This window comes from Papaver somniferum, unplaced genomic scaffold (assembly GCF_003573695.1).
Source record: "Papaver somniferum cultivar HN1 unplaced genomic scaffold, ASM357369v1 unplaced-scaffold_118, whole genome shotgun sequence".
In the NCBI taxonomy this organism is placed as follows: Eukaryota; Viridiplantae; Streptophyta; class Magnoliopsida; order Ranunculales; family Papaveraceae; genus Papaver; species Papaver somniferum.
Window position 1 is genome coordinate 2410113 of NW_020620825.1, and position 20911 is coordinate 2431023.

At 36.0% G+C, this 20911-nt stretch overlaps 2 protein-coding genes and 1 pseudogene across 5 annotated transcripts; 1 reads left to right on the forward strand and 2 right to left on the reverse strand.

The window, feature by feature from the left end:
- Positions 1–1104: 1104 nt before the first annotated feature.
- LOC113330711 lies at positions 1105–4770 on the reverse strand. Its single transcript, XM_026577540.1, has 6 exons — positions 4136–4770; positions 3340–4021; positions 2859–3224; positions 2428–2481; positions 1957–2307; positions 1105–1557 (listed from the first exon to the last, which is right to left on the reverse strand). Exons 1-6 carry the CDS (start codon positions 4768–4770, stop codon positions 1105–1107), a joined length of 2541 nt encoding a protein of 846 aa, XP_026433325.1.
- A 3026-nt stretch (positions 4771–7796) lies between these two features.
- On the forward strand, positions 7797–10971 carry LOC113330666 (60S ribosomal protein L36-1-like). 4 transcript variants are annotated; one of them, XM_026577494.1, is made up of 6 exons: positions 7797–7915; positions 8569–8691; positions 8778–8884; positions 9017–9171; positions 10153–10225; positions 10715–10971. In XM_026577494.1, the coding sequence occupies exons 2-6, from the start codon at positions 8667–8669 to the stop codon at positions 10730–10732; spliced, it is 378 nt and encodes a 125-aa protein (XP_026433279.1). In that variant the 5' UTR covers positions 7797–7915; positions 8569–8666; the 3' UTR covers positions 10733–10971. The 4 variants fall into 4 exon arrangements, 3 of the variants coding, with proteins under 3 accessions (XP_026433279.1, XP_026433278.1, XP_026433280.1); XM_026577493.1 differs by lacking the exon at positions 7797–7915 and having other exon boundaries at positions 8363–8884; XR_003350419.1 differs by lacking the exons at positions 7797–7915; positions 10715–10971 and adding an exon at positions 9497–9853 and having other exon boundaries at positions 8364–8884; positions 10153–10202.
- A 7093-nt stretch (positions 10972–18064) lies between these two features.
- On the reverse strand, positions 18065–18164 carry LOC113330751 (annotated as a pseudogene).
- Between the last annotated feature and the right edge of the window lie 2747 nt (positions 18165–20911).

The window sequence follows — 20911 nt, forward strand, 5'->3', positions numbered from 1 at the left end:
TGAATCCTTTTCACAATCGTAATGGTTATCAAAAGGATAACTTCGTAAAGACGAAGACAAGATCAGATGCTCCCAATTGGAGAAAGACTAACTTGCAAAAGAATAGTCAATCCAATTCTATTCCAAGAATTCTAGAGGAGAGTAATAGGAAGAAGGTTCAATTGTTCCTAAACGCACTCAGAAGTGGATACCAAATAAAGTCGATGATGTTTTGAGTGTGAAAAGGAATGATCTTCTAGAAAATTCCATGACTATGGATAAGGCAGTATCCATGATGTTGGAACTTAACAAGTTCTTTGGAAAGATGGATTTGGATGTGAAAGGTTCTAAAAGCGATCTCTTTCATGATAATTAAAAAGCCACTTGTGGTGAGCAAGATATTGTTCACCTCAACACAACTTGATTGTGTTGTAAGTGCATCCTCACCAATAAACGCCCTGCTATGTATACGGTGAGGGAAGCACGAGAATTGGGGCGCACAGATTATCATCCTGCTGGGATCAGAGACGTAGGAGCGTAACTGTACCTTGGATCAGTGTGAGATTGATTGGGGTTCAACTACAGTCCAGACCTAAGTTAGTTTGAAGTAGGCTAGTGTCTGTTGCGGCTTAATACAGTGTGTGTTCAATCTGTACTAGGTACCGGGGTTTTTCTGCATTTGCGGTTTCCTCGTTAACAAAATTCTGGTGTCTGTGTTATTTCTATTTCTGCATTATATTGTTTATCTTTATAATTGAAATATCATAGGTTGTGCGTTAGGTTCAATCAATTAGAATATACAACCTTTGGTTGTTGATTTAAATTGATTGAAACTTGGATATTGGTCTTTGGTACCATCCAAGTTATCTCCCTTTGATAAAGACTCGCAGATTTCTATTTGCTTGAGTATAGATCAAATCGAGAGATTGAGATATTAACTCCTTGATATACTTTTATCTAGATTGAGTCTGACTATCTAGTTGATTCTCTAGAAAGTACATTGGAGTTTTTCCATAAAAATTGTTAAGCGAAATATTAGGTGTGGTTGTTAGACCCCCGCTTTTTCACCCTTAATCAACAGAACCTGTAGTAATCAACATTGGGCATATCAATTCTAGGAAAAAACTAAGGTCTACCAATATGAATCTTCCTTTCACCTGCATCTAGTGAAGCACCCCTTTTGGCAATATTGTATGCAGAGAAATTAACCTCTCTGTAACAATGCATATACCTTATTTGTTTGAACTGCCTTATAGCTTTTAACCATCTTCCTTTAATAAACCAGGGAGCATTTCCTTGAGAAAATTCTGCAATTACTGTTTTTGAGTCTGACACAATTATAATGTTCTGCATCTCCCATTGAACTGCTAATTCCATTACATTCATGACATCATAAGTTTGTGCCAAATAATTTGAAGCAATCCTAATACCTCCAGATAAAGTTGCAACTACCTGACAATCTGAGTCTCTTACAAATACACCAAAACCTGCTGCACCAGGATTCCCAAATGAAGATCCATCACAGCAGAACATAACAAAACCAATTTTAAGAGGATTCCATTGGAATCTTTTAATGAACTGAAATTTAGAATATCTAGTTCCCAAATTAAATCTTTTTATTATTTCATTATCACAAGATTGATTCCATTTGGTCCCTGTAATCCTCAAACCCCCTTCATTCACCAATTTGAGAATTCTGCATTTAAAAGCCCGAGCATTTGGCTTGATATTTTCAAAGAATTTCTTGTTTTTCTGGAACCATAATTCCTTAAGAATGGTGCAAGCAGCAGTTATTCATACCTATTTAATCATAGAGCTGCAGTTTGAAGCACTTCTCCAGATATCGTTAAGAGATTTAGGCAGAACAAAATTGAATATTAAACAAATCCACCTACATATATAAATACTAAAACTGCAATCCCATAGTAGGTGCATCATACTATCTTTTTCAGACTCACAAATGCAGCATCTTGATACAATTTCATATCCATTACTTATCATAGTAGTATCATCTGTATAAACACCTTGAATGATCTTCCAAACATTACTGGCAGTAGAAGGATGAAGAAAAGAATTCCATATATACTTAGACCAATTAAATTCCCGTTCTTTATGTCTAATTTTATTTAAAGCCTCAGGCACAGAAAATTTATCTTTTAAGTCCTCTGTCCATATTAAGACATCTTCTCCTCCACAAATCTCAGGCAATTGCCCATTTGAAATTATCTCTTGAAGCTTAGTTAGCAGAGACCAAACACCATCAGCTATGATATCAGAAATTTTCAACTGAATATTATCATTCACTAAAGATGTGTAGCCAATTTTTATCTATTAATGTGCCCCATCAAACCAGTTATCAAACCAGACAGATATTTGTTTACCATCACCAATTCTCCATTTAATATCTTCCTTGAGGGTTTCCCAAGCTCATTTCAAATCAGGCCACACTGAAGATAACTGCCACTTTGAGCTCCATTGCCCATTTTTATCTTTATATTTAGCCTGAAAAACAATGCCCAATGTTCTTTAGAGCTATTAATTTTCCACATCATCTTCATGATAAAAATCTTGTTCAAAGCTTCAAGTCTTGGCATACCCAATCCTCCTTCTTTTAGTAGAGTACAAACTTTTTTCCATGAAAACTTGATATATTTTCTTGTATCTCCATCTCCAGACCAAAGAAAGTTTCTTATGATCTTTTAACAAGTTTTAATAATTGATGCTGGTCATTTGTAAATTCCCATACTGTAGACTGGAATGCTGCAAAGAACTGATCTAATTAAAACCACCCTCTCCTGGAAGGATAACAATTTACCCTTCCATGTAGCAAATTTGTTCTGCAACAGTTCTACCATTGGCCATACTGTTGAGACTTTTACCCTTACAACACAAAGAATAACTCTAAGGTATTTATCTGGAAATACATTTCTTTCTATTTGGATCATTTCTTTAAGTTGACTTTTCCTCAGTTCAGAGGCACCATCTATGAATATTTTACTTTTCTGTTTGTTTATTATCTGACCAAAACACTTTTGATAATCTTCAAGCAATTTCATCAAGTTTAGAATGCTCTTCTTTGCACCATTACAGAAAATTAAAACATCATCTGCAAATAGTAAGTGAGCTGGATGAATACCTTTTCTTTCAACCATTGGAATTATTAAGCCTGCATCCACCATCTGAGTTAATCTTCTACTTAATGCTTCCACCATTAATACAAATAGACCCCTTGTCTCAATCCCTGCCTACTGAAAAGAAACCACAGGGACCCCCATTAACCATAACAAATATTCTTGCAGTCTGAAATAGAATATGGATCCATTCACACTACTTCTTTGAAAAACCAAACTTCTGAAGTACTTTAAACAAGAATTCCCAGCTAACTGAATCATATGCTTGAGAAATATCAAGCTTGAGTCCCACATTGCCACATCTTCTCTTCTTTACAATCTCATTAATCATTTCAGAAGCCAGCATAATCCGATCTTGAATACATCTACCCTTGACATAAGAAGCTTGTTGAGGAGAAACTAGTTTGTGCATAAGAAGCCCCATTCTTGTAGCCATGATTTTGGTGAAAATTTTGAAACTCACATTGCTCAGACCAATTGGTCTATACGGATTTGAAATTCTTGCTCCTTCAATTTTTGGAAGAAGAACTAAAAACTTTGAGTTAAGCCGCTTGGGTATAAACTTCCTTTTCCAGCAAAATTGGATTGCATTGACAACATCTTTATTGATGATGTGCCAACAAGCTTTATAAAAGCAACCTGAAAAACCATCAGACCCAGGTGCACTCTCAGGATCCATAGCAAAAAGATTGTCTTTAATCTCATTCTCATCTCGGATAGCCTCTGACATATTTTGATCATCACTAGTTAATACTTCAGGGATGCCATCTACCATGTGCTCAATATTTTTCACTTCTTGAAATTTAAATTTATTCTCAAAGTATTTCACTAATTCTTCAGAAAACTTTTCTTGATCAGATATGATATCTCCATTATTAACCTCTAACTCACTGATGGTGTTCCTTGCTTGTCTGATTTTAAGATTTCCATGTAGAAAATCATTGTTTGCTGCACCTTCTTTTATCCATTTAATTCTTGATTTTTGTTTCAGGAAAGTATTCAGTTATACTTCTTTTGAGTTGTACAGATTTTGAGCACTTACCAAAATGCTAAGTAATTCTTCATCACTTGGGTTATTGTCTGAATTAACCATTGCCTCCTGAACTTTAACTTCAGCTTCCTCTATTTGCACATTTATATCTCCAAACACAGTCCAATTCCAATCCTTAAGAATTCTTTTTAACTTTTTTAGTTTTGTTTGAAAGAGGAAAGCTGGATCACCCACTACCTCCTCAGAGCAACACTTCTCAACAACTTCCATAAATGTTGGATGTGAAATCCATATTTTTTGAAACCTCATAGGAGTATTGTGTGGTTTAGGAATAGAAGCACATCCACCTAATAATGGGGCATGATCTAAAGCAATCCTCAAACCCACTTTATATCCCCAACCATTAAATTTATGTAGCCATAGTTGATTGAAAACTGCTCTATCAAGATTACATAATATTCTTTTACTCCCATGTTGACAATTGGGCCAAGAATGCTGAAGACCTGTTTTTGGAGCCTGCATCAATTCACAAATGTCTAAACAATTGTTAAAATCCATCATTGCTCTTTTATTTGGAGTCTTACCACCAACTTTCTCCTCAATTGAAGTAACAACATTAAAATCCCCAATGGCTAACCAAGGTAAATTGAAACCACTAATCATCTCCATCTCAGACCACAAAAATCATCTTTGAACTACACCAACATGATCATGAATACTAAATATCATAACACCACCAATTTCAACTGTAATCATCTAATTAATTGATCTTAACGCACAACCTGTGATATTTCAATTATATAACAAAATATAATGTGGAAAAGAAATAACACAGACACCAGAATTTTGTTAACGAGGAAACCGCAAAAGCATAAAAACCCCGGGACCTAGTCCAGATTGAACACCACACTGTATTAAGCCGCTACAAACACTAGCCTACTACCAATTAACTTCAGCACTACACCAAAATCAGGATTTTGTAACAGTGCAACCTGTCACAGTTTATTTTTCAGTCACAGATACACCTGTGATAAGTCCTGCAACAGTTATAACTGTTATTAAATTTTGTATTCATGATAATAATTAGAAATATTAAATTCTTTTATTATCGTTATGGTTTTTAGGGTGATGATCAGCTGTGTAGCGGGTCTAAAAAAAACAAGAAAAAAAATGATATGACCAGCTGTGTAGCGGGTCTCTATATTCATATGACCAGCTGTGTAGCGGGTCAATTCTTTGTTTTGCTCGAGGACTAGCAAAATATAAGTGTGTGGGTGTTGATAAGCACGAAAGTGCTACATTTTATACCCATATTTATATTAGCTAGGACTCAATATTTTGACTAATGACACTATTTTAGTGCTTTTGTAGAAAGTACAAGTGAATTCGATCATCCAGTGAATAAACATCAAAATGTGAGACTTAATGGTGAAGCGAGTCGATGTCAGCACATTAATGCCACCTAAGATTGGTCAAGAGTGACTTTATTATTGTCAGCATAAGAATGGAAGAATATAACCTCCATAACCACGTGCAAATGAATAAAAAGGAAAGATTAATATATTTTGTCCTTACATAAGTTCTCTTACTATATTTGGTCTTGGTATTAGTTAGAAGTAGTATTTTCACACTCCTCTTGGGAACGACCTGTACTTGCCATTGTTCTACTAGTGAGACACTGTGCACTTGCAGTATTTTATTGTAGGTTTCCGAACCTACCAATCTGGCAAACTGAGTTTGTAAATTCTGATATTTCACAACTTCAGTTCACCGGAATGAGAACCACGACTCTATCTCGAGTAATCTGGAAAACTGAGTTTGTAAATTCTGATATTTCACAACTTCAGTTCACCGGAATGAGAACCTCGGGTCTATCTCTAGTAATTTGGCAAACTGAGTTTGTAAATGCTGATATTTCACAACTTCAGTTCACTGTAATGAGGACCACAGGTCAATCTCTAGTAATTTGGCAAACTGAGTTTGTAAATTCTGATATTTCACAACTTCAGTTCACAGGAATGAGAACCTTGGGTCAATCTCTAGTACTCTGGAAAAATGAGTTTGTAAATTTTGATATTTCACAACTTCAGTTCACCGAAATGAGAACCTCGGGTCAATTTCTAATAATTTGGTAAACTAAGTTTGTAAATTCTGATATTTCACAACATCAGTTCTTCGGAATGAGAACGTCGGGTTTATCTATATTAATATGTTAACCTAAATTCATAAATTATGATATTTTACATCCTTTGTTCATCGAAAGTCAATATCCAAAGATTTGAAACGAAATATAACGAAGGTCAAGTTCTTTCTAATTATTCAAATTTATTTTCATTTTTATACATACTTCGTATTTGTATATAGGCAAAGGTCAATTTCCAATCTTCCTAGATTCGTTTATTGTTCTTCAGATTCAGTTTTGCTCTTAAAAGTTCTTCGGATTTGTGTTTAGGCGAAGATTAATTTCCGATTCTTTGAGTTTCATTTCTCATTCTTCCACGTTATAGTTTTTTTATACTCCCTCCGCCCCATTATTGATTGAGTTATTTATTTTTAGATTTTGTCCCACTAATAGTTGATTTTATATCATTTGATGCTCATGTTTATATTCGTTAAGTAGGTGTCTTAAAATGCTTTTCAATGTATAAAATTTACGAACATCTGTGGTATAATTTTAGAGATAAATCATTTCTAAATTGTACTACTAGATCAATTAATAGTGGGACGAAGGAAATATTTTTCGGATTTATGGCTATATATTTAATTAATAATTAAAATTGTTACATAGTAGGCAAGCGAGCAACAAGTTGCGCCGCAAGCCCTTTTTGAATAGCAAACCCTATTCTCTTAAACACAAACTCTCTCGAATCAGGAGTCATGACATTACTGTGCATGACTCTTTGAACTCTCGCTATAAGTCCAACCGCCTCTGGTGCTAAATACCCAAAAGTGTCAAAGGAAAAGGGAATAAAAGCATGTCCATTATCAATAGACGCCTTTTCATGCTTCGCTATCTTACCCGAGGCAGCTTTCGAAGCTGCCTGTCCAACTGTGAAAGAGCTTTGTCCGATGTCTACTAATGGAGAGACCCCAGTAAGGTCAACACACACATGTTTTCCATCGGATCATCCAAAAATAAGAACATCTGCTTGCCTGAGTGTTGATCTCCCTTCAAGAGGATCCGTCAAAAAGTTGACTGGCGCCTCTTTCTTTGCTGAAATTCCAGCCCTCCATAATACATCATATAAGATATCTCTCACGTGATCATGTCTATATTTAAAACCAGGATCTACCTTACAATGAACTGCATGTTCCCCGTATGCGTCTAAGCATCCTGATGGCAAACCCAATTTTTTTTTTTTTGATGGGTTAGTACAATGGTTAGTTGGGGTCCTCAAATACTACTAGCAACCCAAAGTCGATATCACTTTTCATATTTAATTTTAAATCTTATATTCCATATTATTTTAACAAAGGTGATATACACGTGAGAAAAAAATGTATATCTATTAAAATTTTGTTCTCGAGACTGTGGACCATTACACAAGGGTGTCACATGGGGAGAACCATTCATTGGTTTTCCTTTTGACACGTGGTAAGAAAATACCCCTGATCTCCTATATATAGATCCTCGAGATGGAAATTAAGGGTTTCTATATATTCTAAAGAATAGAGAGAAATCAAAATCTAAAACCTAAAACTCATCTCATACCGCCGCTCTACCCTCTTTCTTTTTCCCTCACTCATTAGATGTCTGAAGCATTATTGAATCAAGCATTTTGACTGCTTAAGATATCCTAGTTTATCTTCCATAGTATGATAAGTTCATACTTATATTAGTTTGTTGCGTTAATTTTTTTTTTTAAATCGATCACATCAGTACATATAAATCAGATTCAATGGGTTAATGATGATAAATAGACGATTTCAGTGAGAGTTTATCTATGATCTGAAGTTGCATATCCTGAAGCCCGAATTTTCTTTAAGAAATTAATCCAATTATTGATAATCTTTATAAATTAGGTTTTTTCTTATGTTCTTAATGTTTAGGGGTTTATAGTCTTCATTTCCAGATCGAGAAAAAAATAAAATTGTTTTCATAGTCTTCATTTCCAGATTTTTGATTACTAATTTTTCCTTTTTATTGTTTTTGTTTGGATCTAACTTTTATATGTCTAAGGTTCAGATTTTATTGATTTAAGTTTTAACTAGTACCCACAAGTGAGATGTGGTTTTATTTTATTTTATGTTATGATTTTCATCTCTTTGTCATATTTGAATTTACAGTTTTGCATGTCAGTGAAGCCATGAAACTGCCATTGCGCTTTGAATCTGTTGATTAGAACTTACTTAGGCTCTTAAATTTTTTTCTGATGATATTCTTTTTTTTTCTTCCTTGTGTGCTTAGCCTGTAAATTTGAATTGTTTTATTTCTGTCTGATATTTGGTCATTTTTCGTGTTTGCAGACAATGTTGGAGTTCTTGTAAACCCATAGGGAGAAATGAAAGTTACAAGTTAACAAAATGCATTGTGTTAGATTCGTTTTTCATGTAAAGCATGATCTATGTTCTATTTTGTTTGTTTCCTGTGTAAGTGTACGAGAACTTACTTGGACAAGATGCAAAGAGGCGTTTCTTAATGTGTGTTTATGTGGTTTTGGAAATGTTGTGTGCAGGTAAAATGGCACCCACAGTGCCTAAGAGTGGGCTGTTTGCTGGTTTAAACAAAGGTCATATTGTCACTACTAGAGAACTTGCTACTCGCCCTTCCGCCAGAAAAGGGGTACAAATCATTGTTCTACCCAGTACTGTTCTGTTTTAACAATTTTTATTTGATGTCTGCTTGTTGTTTTTTCAGTGTTTGTGCCCCATGTTGATTGGTTGTTTTTGGTTTGTCTGAATGGGGTTGTTGCAGAAGACCAGCAAGAGAGTTCTTTTTGTTAGGAGTTTGACTAGGGAACTTGCTAAATTTCCTCCTTATGAGAAGAGAATTACTGAGCTTCTTAAAGTTGGAAAGGACAAGCGTGCTCTTAAGGTGGCTAAGCGAAAGTTGGGTACCCACAAGATGAGGTAATTTCTTAGATCTGTATTTTATTAATGACTGAGTGTGTTTATATAGCAACACCATGTTTGGAAAATATCATAGTTGGTTATACTGTCTGATGTTGAAAAGCATGTATGGAATCTTAGGCCAAAAGCTTGTGTCCTTAGCTTTATGGTTTTGAGCGACTGAAGTGTACCTTCTTTGAAAAATCATTATCATATATGGTTGAAATCTCTCGTGTTTTTTCGATATGATAACTGAAACAAAGTTATCTTAGTGTTGAGTCTGAGTTTCTGCTCGTGAAAGAGTTAAATAAATAAGGATACTTTACAAAGTGATTTCTTTTTGTAGGCACTGCAGTTATTCAAAGAAATAATAATCAAAAGCATTGCGAGATAACTGAGACGAATTGTCCTTCTGTAGACTTGGTTGAGGCGTTTATCAAGATAATAGAGGAGAAGGCTAACAAAATATAAGTTTTATCTTCTACTCATTGATACTTTTGCATTACAAGATTATGTTTGTTAGTCCAGCTTTCTATTGTACTTTGGATTACAAGGTGGTGATTCTGGAGGAGGCTTTGATAGGTCTGAGTATGGTTATGAACTTCCACCATTTCCTGATGAACCTGTTCCTAATTATAACCTTCACAACGATAGTACTAGTCAGGTGTATGGCTGCATAATACAGTAACAAGGAAGAGATCGAGTATGTTAATAATTTTCTTGGCCTAGCTATTTCGCAACCATCTTCGTAAAGAAGTTTAAAAACTAGTGTAGATTTATTTTGATTTCACCAATATAATTATTTGTTTATATATTTGATTCTGAGCATCCTGTTTATTTTATTCTTCATCATTCTGAGCAATGCCACATGGTGTATGTGCACTGTCTAATTTATTTGGAATTTCAATGGGATGAGCATTTTACAAATATATATCATGGATGATGAGTGCCTCATGGGCATGGTTATGATTTCTCACTAATGGAAAGCATTCTTTTAAACAGTGATAAGGTGGATCATTTAGAAATATGGATGCCCTGCACCGCCAGCGAGCAATTTGTGAACTACTTGGCTCAAGTAAGAATCTCTGTATCATAACTTTGATCATTGCTTTAGATGGTACAAGATGGTCAGTTTCTGTTTTTTCGTAATGTAGGAAAAAGATTACTTTACTGATAGATTACTTCAGTGTGGTGTGATACTAATCTGATGCGAACCTTCTATTGTTGGAGTGTTTGAGAAGAGTAGTAAGCTTTCCCGAACAAAAAGACTCTGATATGCTGTAAATTGGCATTTAGATGAAAATTACGCGGAGCCTAGATTAGGTGCTAGCTAGTTAGTGACTAGCTTTCCTCTTAATCTCCAGTAATGACGAGTGGCCAAACCTGTACCAAGTTATTTCAGTTGCCAAAAACTGCTTGCTCCCAAGGCTCAAGCCAACACTAGGAAAGCGTACAATTACTGTTCTTAATAAAATTTTACGGAACAATCTGTTTTCACTTTCTTGAATGATTGAATCGGTCATCCTGTCAGTCATTGATTGTTGAATACCATTTTTTTCTTCAGCTTGGGTTTACATACTAAAGGCTTGATGGTGAGGCACATGCTGGACAGATTACGCGTCATTAAAGGGTTGTATTGCTTTAAAGGGTTGTATTGCTTTATCGCAACTAAGAGTGTTAGCTTTGAATTGTTTTGGGTTAAATTTCATAACGAGTGGAACGATTCTGTTGTACTTGTGTTCGTAATGAATGTATGAATCTTCTTTTGAGAATGCACGAACTGCACTGCAGATTGAAAAATAAGAAATTGTAGGCCTGTAAACTGGAAGCTCAGGTCCATGAAAATGATCTGGGCGACCCATTTTTTTATTGTAACTGAAAGAATTCACGGGGATAACTGTGACAAGAATTGTGAAGTAAGAACAACACGTGTCATCATCTTACTGTTGTTACAAATGAGAGTCATAGTTTAATCGTTACAAAAGCCGTGACAAGAAGATGACAGGTGTCCTATGAGTATTGTTATAAAACAATGGCAACGTTAATATATGGTACTGTTATCGTGACAAAAAAGAAACGTGTCATCGAAACAATCGTTGCAAGGATTCAGTAACAGTTATAGCCGTTAAATAAATGTCACAAATAAGACACGTGTCCTAATCATAAAATCAGGCCAATTGTGACTATTAGTTATTGTAACGCTTGTTAGATGTGACTGTATCTGGAGTTTGTCACAGATAATAACGTTACAAAATGCCATCACAATTATCAATAACGGCCTATTTACTACAGGTATAACCGTTACAAATTTAATAAGTAACAGGTATAGCCTGTTACAAAATTCTTGATTTGGTGTAGTGCAGACTGGACTATAGTTGAACCCTAATCAATCTCACAGTGATTCAAGGTACAATTGCGCTCCTTACGACTCTGATCCCATCAGGATACTACACACTTGATTCCCTTAGTTGATCTCACCCACAACCAAGAGTTGCTACGACCCAAAGTCGAAGACTTGATAGACAAATATGTATCACACAGAAAAGTCTATAGGATTGAATAAATCTGTATCCCACAGAAATACCCAAGAGTTTTTGTTCCGTCTTTTGATAAATCAAGATGAACATGAACCAATTGACAACCCGGACTTATATTCCCGAAGAAAAACCTAGAATTATCAATCACCTCAAAATAAACTTAATTGACTAGCGAAACAAGTTATTGTGGAATCACAAACGATGAGATGAAGGTGTTTGTGATTACTTTTCTATCTTGCCTATCAGAGATATAAAATCTCGAGACAATTATTTCAATTGTACTCAACATGATAGAAACATCAAGATCAGATCACGCAACTACAAAGATAATAGTTGGGTCTGGATTCACAATCCCAATGAAGTCTTCAGGTCGTTAACCTACAGGGTATCGAGAAGAAACCTAAGGGTAAAGGAGAATCGACTCTAGTTATGCAACTAGTAACACACAGGAGGTGTGGGGATTAGGTTTCCCAGTTGATAGAGTTCTCCTTTATATAGTTTTCAAATCAGGGTTTACAATCCAAGTTACCTTGTTAACAAATCATTCAATAATCACCGTTAGATGAAAAACCTTATTCAACCAAGCTAATATCTTTCAACCGTTAGATCGAACTAAGCTTGTTACACACAAGGGAAATGTACCCTCATTTAGGTTTGTGTAACCGTAGATAAACGTGTACACCATGTTGGTTCACAAATAGTTAACCAAGGTTAGCCATATGATTACTCTCATATCAACCTTATTCATCGCAACCATAACTAGTTCAAATGACTCAAATGAAACTAGTTAAAGAGTTGTTAAATTGTTATAGAAAACACAATTAAAATCAAATCGATTTGATTCACTTGAATCAATCATGAACATTATAGACACAGTTTGGAAAGATTGCATTCTTTACGATTTAAATGTTTAAGTCCATGAACTGACCGATTTGACAAAGTAACCAGCTTAAGTATGTGTACGGGTATGCATACTAAAGCAACCGGATTTGAGTTTGTTTAGTTTCCAAACTCAGCAGAAATTTTCGGTTTGAAAACTTCCGCCAGTATGCGTACGGGTACGCATACTTATCTTGTCTCCTTCACCAATTTGGTATACACACATATGCATACACTTGGTTCTCGGTTTATGGATTTATACACTAATGTGCGAACACACTATATATGCTTATATCCAAACATGGTTACATTCTCAACTCTTTATTTCAATCATTGAAATATTCTTCTATAATGACAACAGCCGTTTTCACACACTATTAGCATCAAAGCAATTTTCAAGATATTAAAATAATCATTATCGAAGCGAAAGCTTAACAACACATATTTCGAGAAATATGTAAGCGAGATATACTCAGCTCGAAATCTCAAATGTGTGTAGAGAAAACTATATCTTAACACGACTTATGTCTCAATATAGGAGATAGTAGAAATAGACTTTCCATGTGATAGATGAGTTCAAGTCTCCATATAACTTTTACCGAAGAAGTTCCACAAGCTCCCCTTAGTAATTCTTCGTCTTCAAATGATGAAATCTGTCAAATATAAGCTCAACTACACTATCTATGTTTTAGTCTGAGACATCTATAAATAGGCTAGAAATCAAGACTTATAGTTTTGATCACTAATATTGACAAACATGCTTGAGATAGCAACGCATGCGAGTTCGACTGAGCAGTGCTCTAACAGTTTTGTCCCTAAAATTGATAAAGGAGGAGATTGTTAGAGCACTGCTCGGTCGAACTCGCAAGCATTGCTATCTCAAGTTTGTTTGTCTAGTTTAGTTTCCAAAACTATAAGTCTTGATTTCTAGTCTACTTATGGATAAGTCTCCGATTAGGATAGAAAGTGTAGTTGAGCATTAGACTTCACGGAGTTCATCGATTGAAGACGAAGAACTACTAAGGAGAGCTTTTGGAACTTCATCAACAAAAGGTATGTGGAGACTTTAACTCATCTATCACTCAAAATTATATCTACTCCACCTCCTATTTGACAAAAGTAGTATAGCTATATAGACTTCAATATGCACATTTGATATTTCGAAATATGTGTTGGTAAGCTTTCGCTTTAACCAAGTTCATCTTATATTCTTGACGAAAGTCAAAAGATGATCATGTGAAAATCGCCTTGTAACATCTTACTTGATTTGTGTGAGATAGCCATTTGATGTAGACTCGGAATGTTTCATGTTGATCATTCGATCACTTTAAAATTGCTTTGAAGATGATAGTTTGTGTGATACAGCTATTGTCGTCTTCCGATAATGTTTTAATGATTGAAATGGAATTTAGAACAATTGGATATAAGCATAGTATGCGTACTTGATTATATGTAATCCAAGTCCGGGAACCATAGTATGCATAGCCGTACGCGTACGGGTTAGTTTAGTGAAAGTCCGGGAACCTTGTACGCGTACTGGCATGAGGTTCATGTCCGAGAATTTCTGCTGAGTTTGGAAGGTATGCGTACCCGTTCGCATACTGGCGAACCCAAACTTAGTCCGGGTACTTAAGTATGCGTACCCGTATGCATACTTGAGTAAGATAAATTCTAAAATCGATTTGTTCATGAACTAATACATTTATATAATAAGGAATGCAATCTTTTTCAAACCGTGGCTATAATGTTCATGACTTGATTCGAGTGAATCAAAATCGGTTTTGCTTTAATCGATGGATAACTTCAGTTAACTATTGTTGATCCAACAAAGGTGTACACATTTAGGTACGGTTACTCATATATAAATGAAGTCACTTTTCATTTGTGTGTAACAAGCTAAGTTCGATATAACAGTTGAAAGATATTAGCTTGAGTCTAATCAGGTTTTCATCTAACGGTGAATTTTCAATTTTGTTACCAAGGTAGCATTGATTGCAAACCCTGATTTGAAGACTATATAAAGGAGAACTCTAGCAACTGGGAAACCTAATCTCCACACCTCCTATGTGATTGAGTACTATCTTCTCTAACATCTTCGTCTCATCGTTTGTGATTCCACAATATCTTATTTCGCTACCATATGATTAAGATTATTGTGAGGTGATTGATATTTTTAGGCTGTTCTTAGGGAATATAAGTCCGGTATATCAATTGGTTCCGGTTCACCTTGATTTATCAAAAGACGGAACAAAACTAATATGTTTATATGTGGGAGACATATTTATTTATTCAATAAACTTTTTTGTGTAACACATATTGGTTTATCAAGTCTTCGACTTTGGGTCGTAGCAACTCTTAGTTGTGGGTGAGATCAGCTAAGGGAATCAAGTGTGCAAAATCTGGCGTGGTTCTAGCGTAAGGAACGCGATTTTACCTTGATCAGTGTGAGATTAGTTAGGGATCAACTACATTCGAGTCTGAAGTTAACTTGGAGTAGTCTAGTGTTCGTAGCGGCTTAATACAATGTGGTGTTCAAATCTGGACTAGGTCCCGGGGGTTTTCTGCATTTGCGGTTTCCTCGTTAACAAAACTTCTGGTGTCTGTGTTATTCTTTTTCCACATTATATTTGTTTATATAATTAAAATATCACAGGTTGTGCCTAAGTTCAATCAATTGTTAATCCAACCTTTGGTTGTTGATTAAATTGATTGACACTTGGATATTGGTTTTTGATACCGTCCAAGTTATTTCTTATATTCAATCGGGCTCGCAAATTCTTATTTGTTTGATTGCAGATTGAATTGAAAAATTGAGATATAACTTTTTGATATACTTTTCTTAAGATTGAGTCTGACTGTCTAGTTGATTCTATTGAAAGTATATTGGAGTTAGTCCATACAGATTGCTAAGCGAAATATTGGGTGTGGTTGTTAGACCCCCGCTTTTTCATAGTGCAGAAACCTTGATCGGCTGAGATCCAACTAGAATTAGATATGATTGATTAGTTGCGTGAGAACGACATTCTCTATATTTCTCTTTGAAATCTATATTGAGCGCGAATCTATACTTGACTATTTCGTTATAGTTAGATTGATCTAACCAGACAAAGGAGTTTATTAGATTAAACATAAGAGACTTTGTCAATGACTCATCTTATCTTGTAGCAAGATTGATTAGAGTGGTTACCAAACGGATTCTTCCTTTGATGTTTGGAATACGATCCAAAGGACTTGTTATTCACGTGAGTGACTATATAAGTCGAAGGCGCAGGGATAATGAAGGAACTAAGTATCTATGGGTAGTATGCTAGGTCTCAACTGTACAAAGTTGGTCTTAGATTTTGTATAGCGGCTTAATTATGAGAGTATTCAAACCTGGACTAGGTCCTAGAGTTTTTCTGCATTTGCAGTTTCCTCGTTAACAAAATCTTGTTGTGTCATTTACTTTACTTTTCCGCATTATAATTGTTTTATTATAATTAAAGTAGATTTTACTTTATGTTAAATCCATAATACTTGATAGTGATCCTATAGAGTTTCGATTTTCGGAACCTATTATCAAGTACACACTTTGTTGTCGTATAGCCTCGATCTTGTATCTATAGTCAATCATATAAGTTGTCTTGTTGTTGTATTGTCTCGATCTCGTATCCATAGACGATCACACGAAGTGTGAACTGAATTATCGTATTGTCTCGACTCTGTCCATAGACGGTAGGTTGTGGTGTATTTGGGTATCCTCGTCTTTTCACCATATCCCCCCTATGTTTATATTATCTTCACCGAGGATATTTCATCTTATTTTAAACATTTGGAATATTTGAACTTGGTGCATGGTATCAAATGTGCTAGCTCTGCTCCTCCCATCAGCCACTTGTTGTTTTCATATGATAGTGTTTATACCCAAAATTATTTTTAGGAACTAAACACGATGAAATTGATGATTTGATGTGAAATTAGGGCTAGAAAACGATAAATAAAGTACACAAAGAATTTAACGTGGTGAAAATTGAGCCAAGGAGTTTGGTGATTTCATAAAGACTTGGAGATAAAGATTAAAGCAAAAAGAACAGAAAAGAAGACAACTTTATTTTAGCCAATTTTAGTTTAGGGTTTGTTTATTTTATTTTTAAAAAACAAAAAACAAAAATGTATTAGGGTTTATTATTTTTGTAATTTTTTTTTTTGGACTTTTGGACTTTTGGACTTTGGGACATTATTTTTTTATTATCCTACGGAAGGGTACTTTAAATATAAAATGTTTGCAGAGAAGGAGGACAATTACGATATTGTTTCTGTACCTTGGGTTCGTACACTAGACGTCGGAGTCAGTGGCCCGACTACAACCGATTCATCCCCCGTCTGGAACGGGAGGTAAGATTCTAAACACTCGCGAATCCCCTGTCAGCGAGTTACTGGACTCCTTCGTATGCATATATGTTGAGGACTGAATACGGACATTTATTTTTCTAGTAAAGGGCAAGGCCTGGCCATACAAGATAAAAGTTCGTATTTCATCACCGTTCTCTTCTTGCCCGCTTTAGAAACACGTAACCTACGCGAACCTAAGACTAAAATTTTGACTAGAACGAGACCGATAGGGTAACGAGCTTAACAGGAAAGTCATTCGAAAAATATTGGTTACTCTTTTAAGCATACTTCGAAGTTCTTGACGGTTTCTGTAAGTTGAATGCGTGACTGCGCCGCCTTTTAGTACCGGTGAGGCCTTGGGTATCAAAGCTCCACCGAGATTCCCTCGCCTCTATTCAACTTACGTTAACTCGGATTGATTCCAGAGGGGTTTGCTTAAATTGTAATGAATTCCCGTTCGAAGGATTAGAAGCTGGTCTAGAAACAATCTAAGTGGAGCCATCATGCTTTTTGTTTGCTAGAAATCAATAGGTTTGATTTGGTTGAGTCGGCCTTGATCTGTGTTTTCTTACCCTTCTAATTTAGAAAATTCTATTGTATGCCTGAACGTAAAAGAGACGCACTAGGTAGATTTGTTAAAGAGAAACCTAGTAGTTCGAAGCGTCTCGATTACCTTAATCTATAAAGTCCAGCTTTTGAAGAGTCTGTTTTTGAACGTTTTTTGACTGAGGAAAGAATCCCTATTGCTCCGATAGCGCCAGAAATGGCAACTTTGAAAGTTTTGTTCAATCTAACTAGGACTGTCCGTCCTTCGTGTATTAAGTTGGCTGAAATGGAGAAACCCTATGAACTGAAACCTGGGACCTTACAGATGCTCCCAATCTTTTTAGGGAAAGAAAATGAAAACCCTTATTACCATGTTAGGGATTTTGAGGAAATTTGTAGTACTCTAAGAAATAGAGGCTTATATGATGATGCTTTGAAACTTAGGTCATTCCCATTTTCCCTGAAAGATAAGGCCAAGTCGTGGCTGTATAGTTTGGACTCCGAGTCAATTGAGACATATGAACAACTTACATCTGCCTTTTTCAATAAGTTTTTCCCTAGGCACAAAACATCGTCTATTAGGACGCAAATATGCACATTTTCACAACAAGAGGGAGAATCTTTATATAGGTATTTGGAAAGGTTCAATGATTTATTATCCCAGTGTCCTCATCATGGTTTAGAAAAGGTTATGCTAGTTTAGATACTTTACGAGGGTTTATATTATCCCACAACGACCATGGTTCAGTCTCCATGCACTGGTGGATTTGAAAACCAAACTGTTGATGCGGCGATGGAATTTTTTAATGAAATCGCCGAAAAAACACATCAATGGGAAAATAGTAGGGCACCCCAGAAAACAATTCTTTTAAGTAGAGGAAACGTTAATAGGGTAGAAGGAGGCTATGAATCAGATGCCAAAATTGCTGCTATAGCAAAAAGGTTAGAAGCCTTAGAAGTGGGCCAGACTAGTGGTAGAGTGGAGCCTTTTTGGGAAGGCCATAATATTGAAGAGCAGGCCAATGCTCTTTATAATAACACTAGATTTGATAATCGTCAAAATATTGACCCATATTCAGAAACCTATAATCCTGGTTGGAGAAACCATCCGAACCTTTCGTGGTCTAAGGGCCAAAGTCAAGGTCAGTTTAGTAATTTTAATACTCTCCCAGGTTTTGGCTACACTAAGAATCCTTCAGGACTAGCTCAGTTTCAGAATCAGTCAGATAAGAAAATCCTAAGTTTAGAGGAATCTCTCGCCTTGTTAACTCAGCAAACTGCAAAATTCCAGTTATCCGTAGAACAGAGTCTACAAGCTAGTAACAGGATATGACAAGAAAATAGTCAGGCTATTTTCGAGTTAAAAACCCAGGTTGGTCTGATAAGTGATTCTTTGAGAGAAAAAGGTAACTTTCCTAGTCAAACACAACCCAACCCTAGAGGAGTTCATGAATTCGGTGTAAAACCATCGAATCAAGCTGTTAGAACCCTTAGAAGTGGTAGAGTTGTAGACAATAAGGTAACCATGCCCGATAGTGAACATACTGTAGTTCACCCCTTAGGATCTCACCTCTCAGAACCAGTAGCTGAAGAGACTGATAAAGTTTCTGATAATGTGAATTCGGTTCCTGAAAGGTCTGATTTTAGGCCTAGAGCCCCATTTCCTCAGCTATTAGTACCAACAAAGAATGAATCGAACTTTAATGACATAGTGGAGGTTTTTAAGCAAGTTACCATAAACCTTCCCTTAATAGATGCAATTAGGCAAATTCCTTCTTATGCCAAGTTCCTTAAGGATATGTGTACGCGAAAGCCAAAACTTAGTGTCCATAAGAAAGCCTTTTTAGCTGGTCACGTAAGTTCAATCATTCAGAACACCGCAACTCCAAAGTACAAAGACCCAGGTTCTCCTACCATTGCTTGCACAATAGGTAACTTCCGAGTAGAAAAAGATTTACTTGACTTAGGAGCCAGTGTGAACTTACTTCCATTCCATGTATACTTACAGCTAGGACTTGGTGAAATGAAACCTACTCAGATGACACTGCAGTTAGCTGATAGGTCTGTTAAAATCCCTCGAGGTGTTATCGAGGATGTTCTTATTGAGGTCGACAAGTTTATTTATTTAGTGGATTTCGTGGTCCTAGATACCCAACCTGTCCCTGACCCAGAGAACCAGATACCTGTGATTTTAGGTCGCCCATTTTAGCTACGCCTAATGCGATCATTAACTGTCGAAATGGTGTGATCAGTTTATCTTTTGGTAATATGACTATGGAGATGAACATTTTTAATGTCAATAAGCAACCTCATGAGCTAGATGAAACATGTGTTGAGGAGGTGAACATGATAGAAGCCTTAGTTCAGGAGTCATTACCAAACATCTTGTTTGAAGACCCATTAGAAAGGTGTCTATCCCATTTTGGTTTAGATTTTTACAACGATAACACTATTGAACATGTGAATGCTCTATTAGATTCTACCCCTGTGTTAGACACTGATAGATGGAAAGATAGGTTCGAACCGTTACCAGTTTCTGAGACTACCCTAATTCCTTCTTTAGAAGAGCCCCCAAAGTTGGACCTTAAACCACTACCCGATACTCTAAAGTATGTGTTTTTAGGCCCATATGAGACTTTACCTGTAATTGTAGCTTCCAATTTGGATAGTGATCAGGAAAGTAGGCTAGTAAATGTACTTCAAGACAATAAGGAAGCTTTAGGGTGGAATATAGCAGACATTAAGGATATAAGTCTTACTGTGTGTATTCAGAATCATTTAGAGGAAGACTCCAAGCCTTCTAGGGAGATGCAACGTCGAATGAACCCTAACATGAAAGAGGTGGTTCGAAAAGAGGTGCTTAATTTGTTAGATGCGGGTATTATTTACCCAATTTCAGACAGTAAGTGGGTCAGCCCTGTTCAGGTTGTCCCCAAGAAATCAGGTATCACTGTAGTCCAGAATGATAATAATGAATTAATCCCAACCCGAGTGACGACGGGATGGCGTGTGTGTATTGACTTATAGGAAATTTAACAAGGTCACAAGGAAGGATCACTTTCCCCTTCCTTTTATCGACCAAATGCTAGAGCGATTAGCTGGACATAGTCACTATTGCTTCTTAGATGGCTACTCCGGTTATAATCAGATCGTTATTGCCCCATAAGACCAAAAGAAAACCACTTTTACCTGTCCCTTTGGTACCTTTGCGCATAGACGCATGCATTTCGGGCTATGTAATGCCCCTGCAACTTTTCAGCGTTGTATGATGAGCATATTTTCTGATATGGTAGAACGGTTCTTAGAGGTCTTTATGGATGATTTTTCAGTGTTTGGTTCATCTTTCGATGAGTGCTTGCATCATTTGACATTAGTGTTGACTAGGTGTAAGGAAAAATTTTTAGTGCTTAATTGGGAAAAATGTCATT

Excerpts from the sequence above, each read along its gene's own strand:
- LOC113330666 (XM_026577493.1), top strand. The coding sequence starts at position 8,741 with ATGTGTGTTTATGTGGTTTTGGAAATGTTGTGTGCAGGTAAAATGGCA. Across the intron at positions 8,885-9,016 it reads GCCCTTCCGCCAGAAAAGGG|AAGACCAGCAAGAGAGTTCT; the intron begins GTACAAATCATT and ends GGGTTGTTGCAG. Across the intron at positions 9,172-10,152 it reads TTGGGTACCCACAAGATGAG|TGATAAGGTGGATCATTTAG; the intron begins GTAATTTCTTAG and ends TCTTTTAAACAG.
- LOC113330711 (XM_026577540.1), bottom strand. The coding sequence starts at position 4,770 with ATGGAGATGATTAGTGGTTTCAATTTACCTTGGTTAGCCATTGGGGAT. Across the intron at positions 3,225-3,339 it reads GCTGGGAATTCTTGTTTAAA|GCAGGGATTGAGACAAGGGG; the intron begins GTACTTCAGAAG and ends TCTTTTCAGTAG. Across the intron at positions 2,308-2,427 it reads CAAAGTGGCAGTTATCTTCA|ATAAAAATTGGCTACACATC; the intron begins GTGTGGCCTGAT and ends GCACATTAATAG.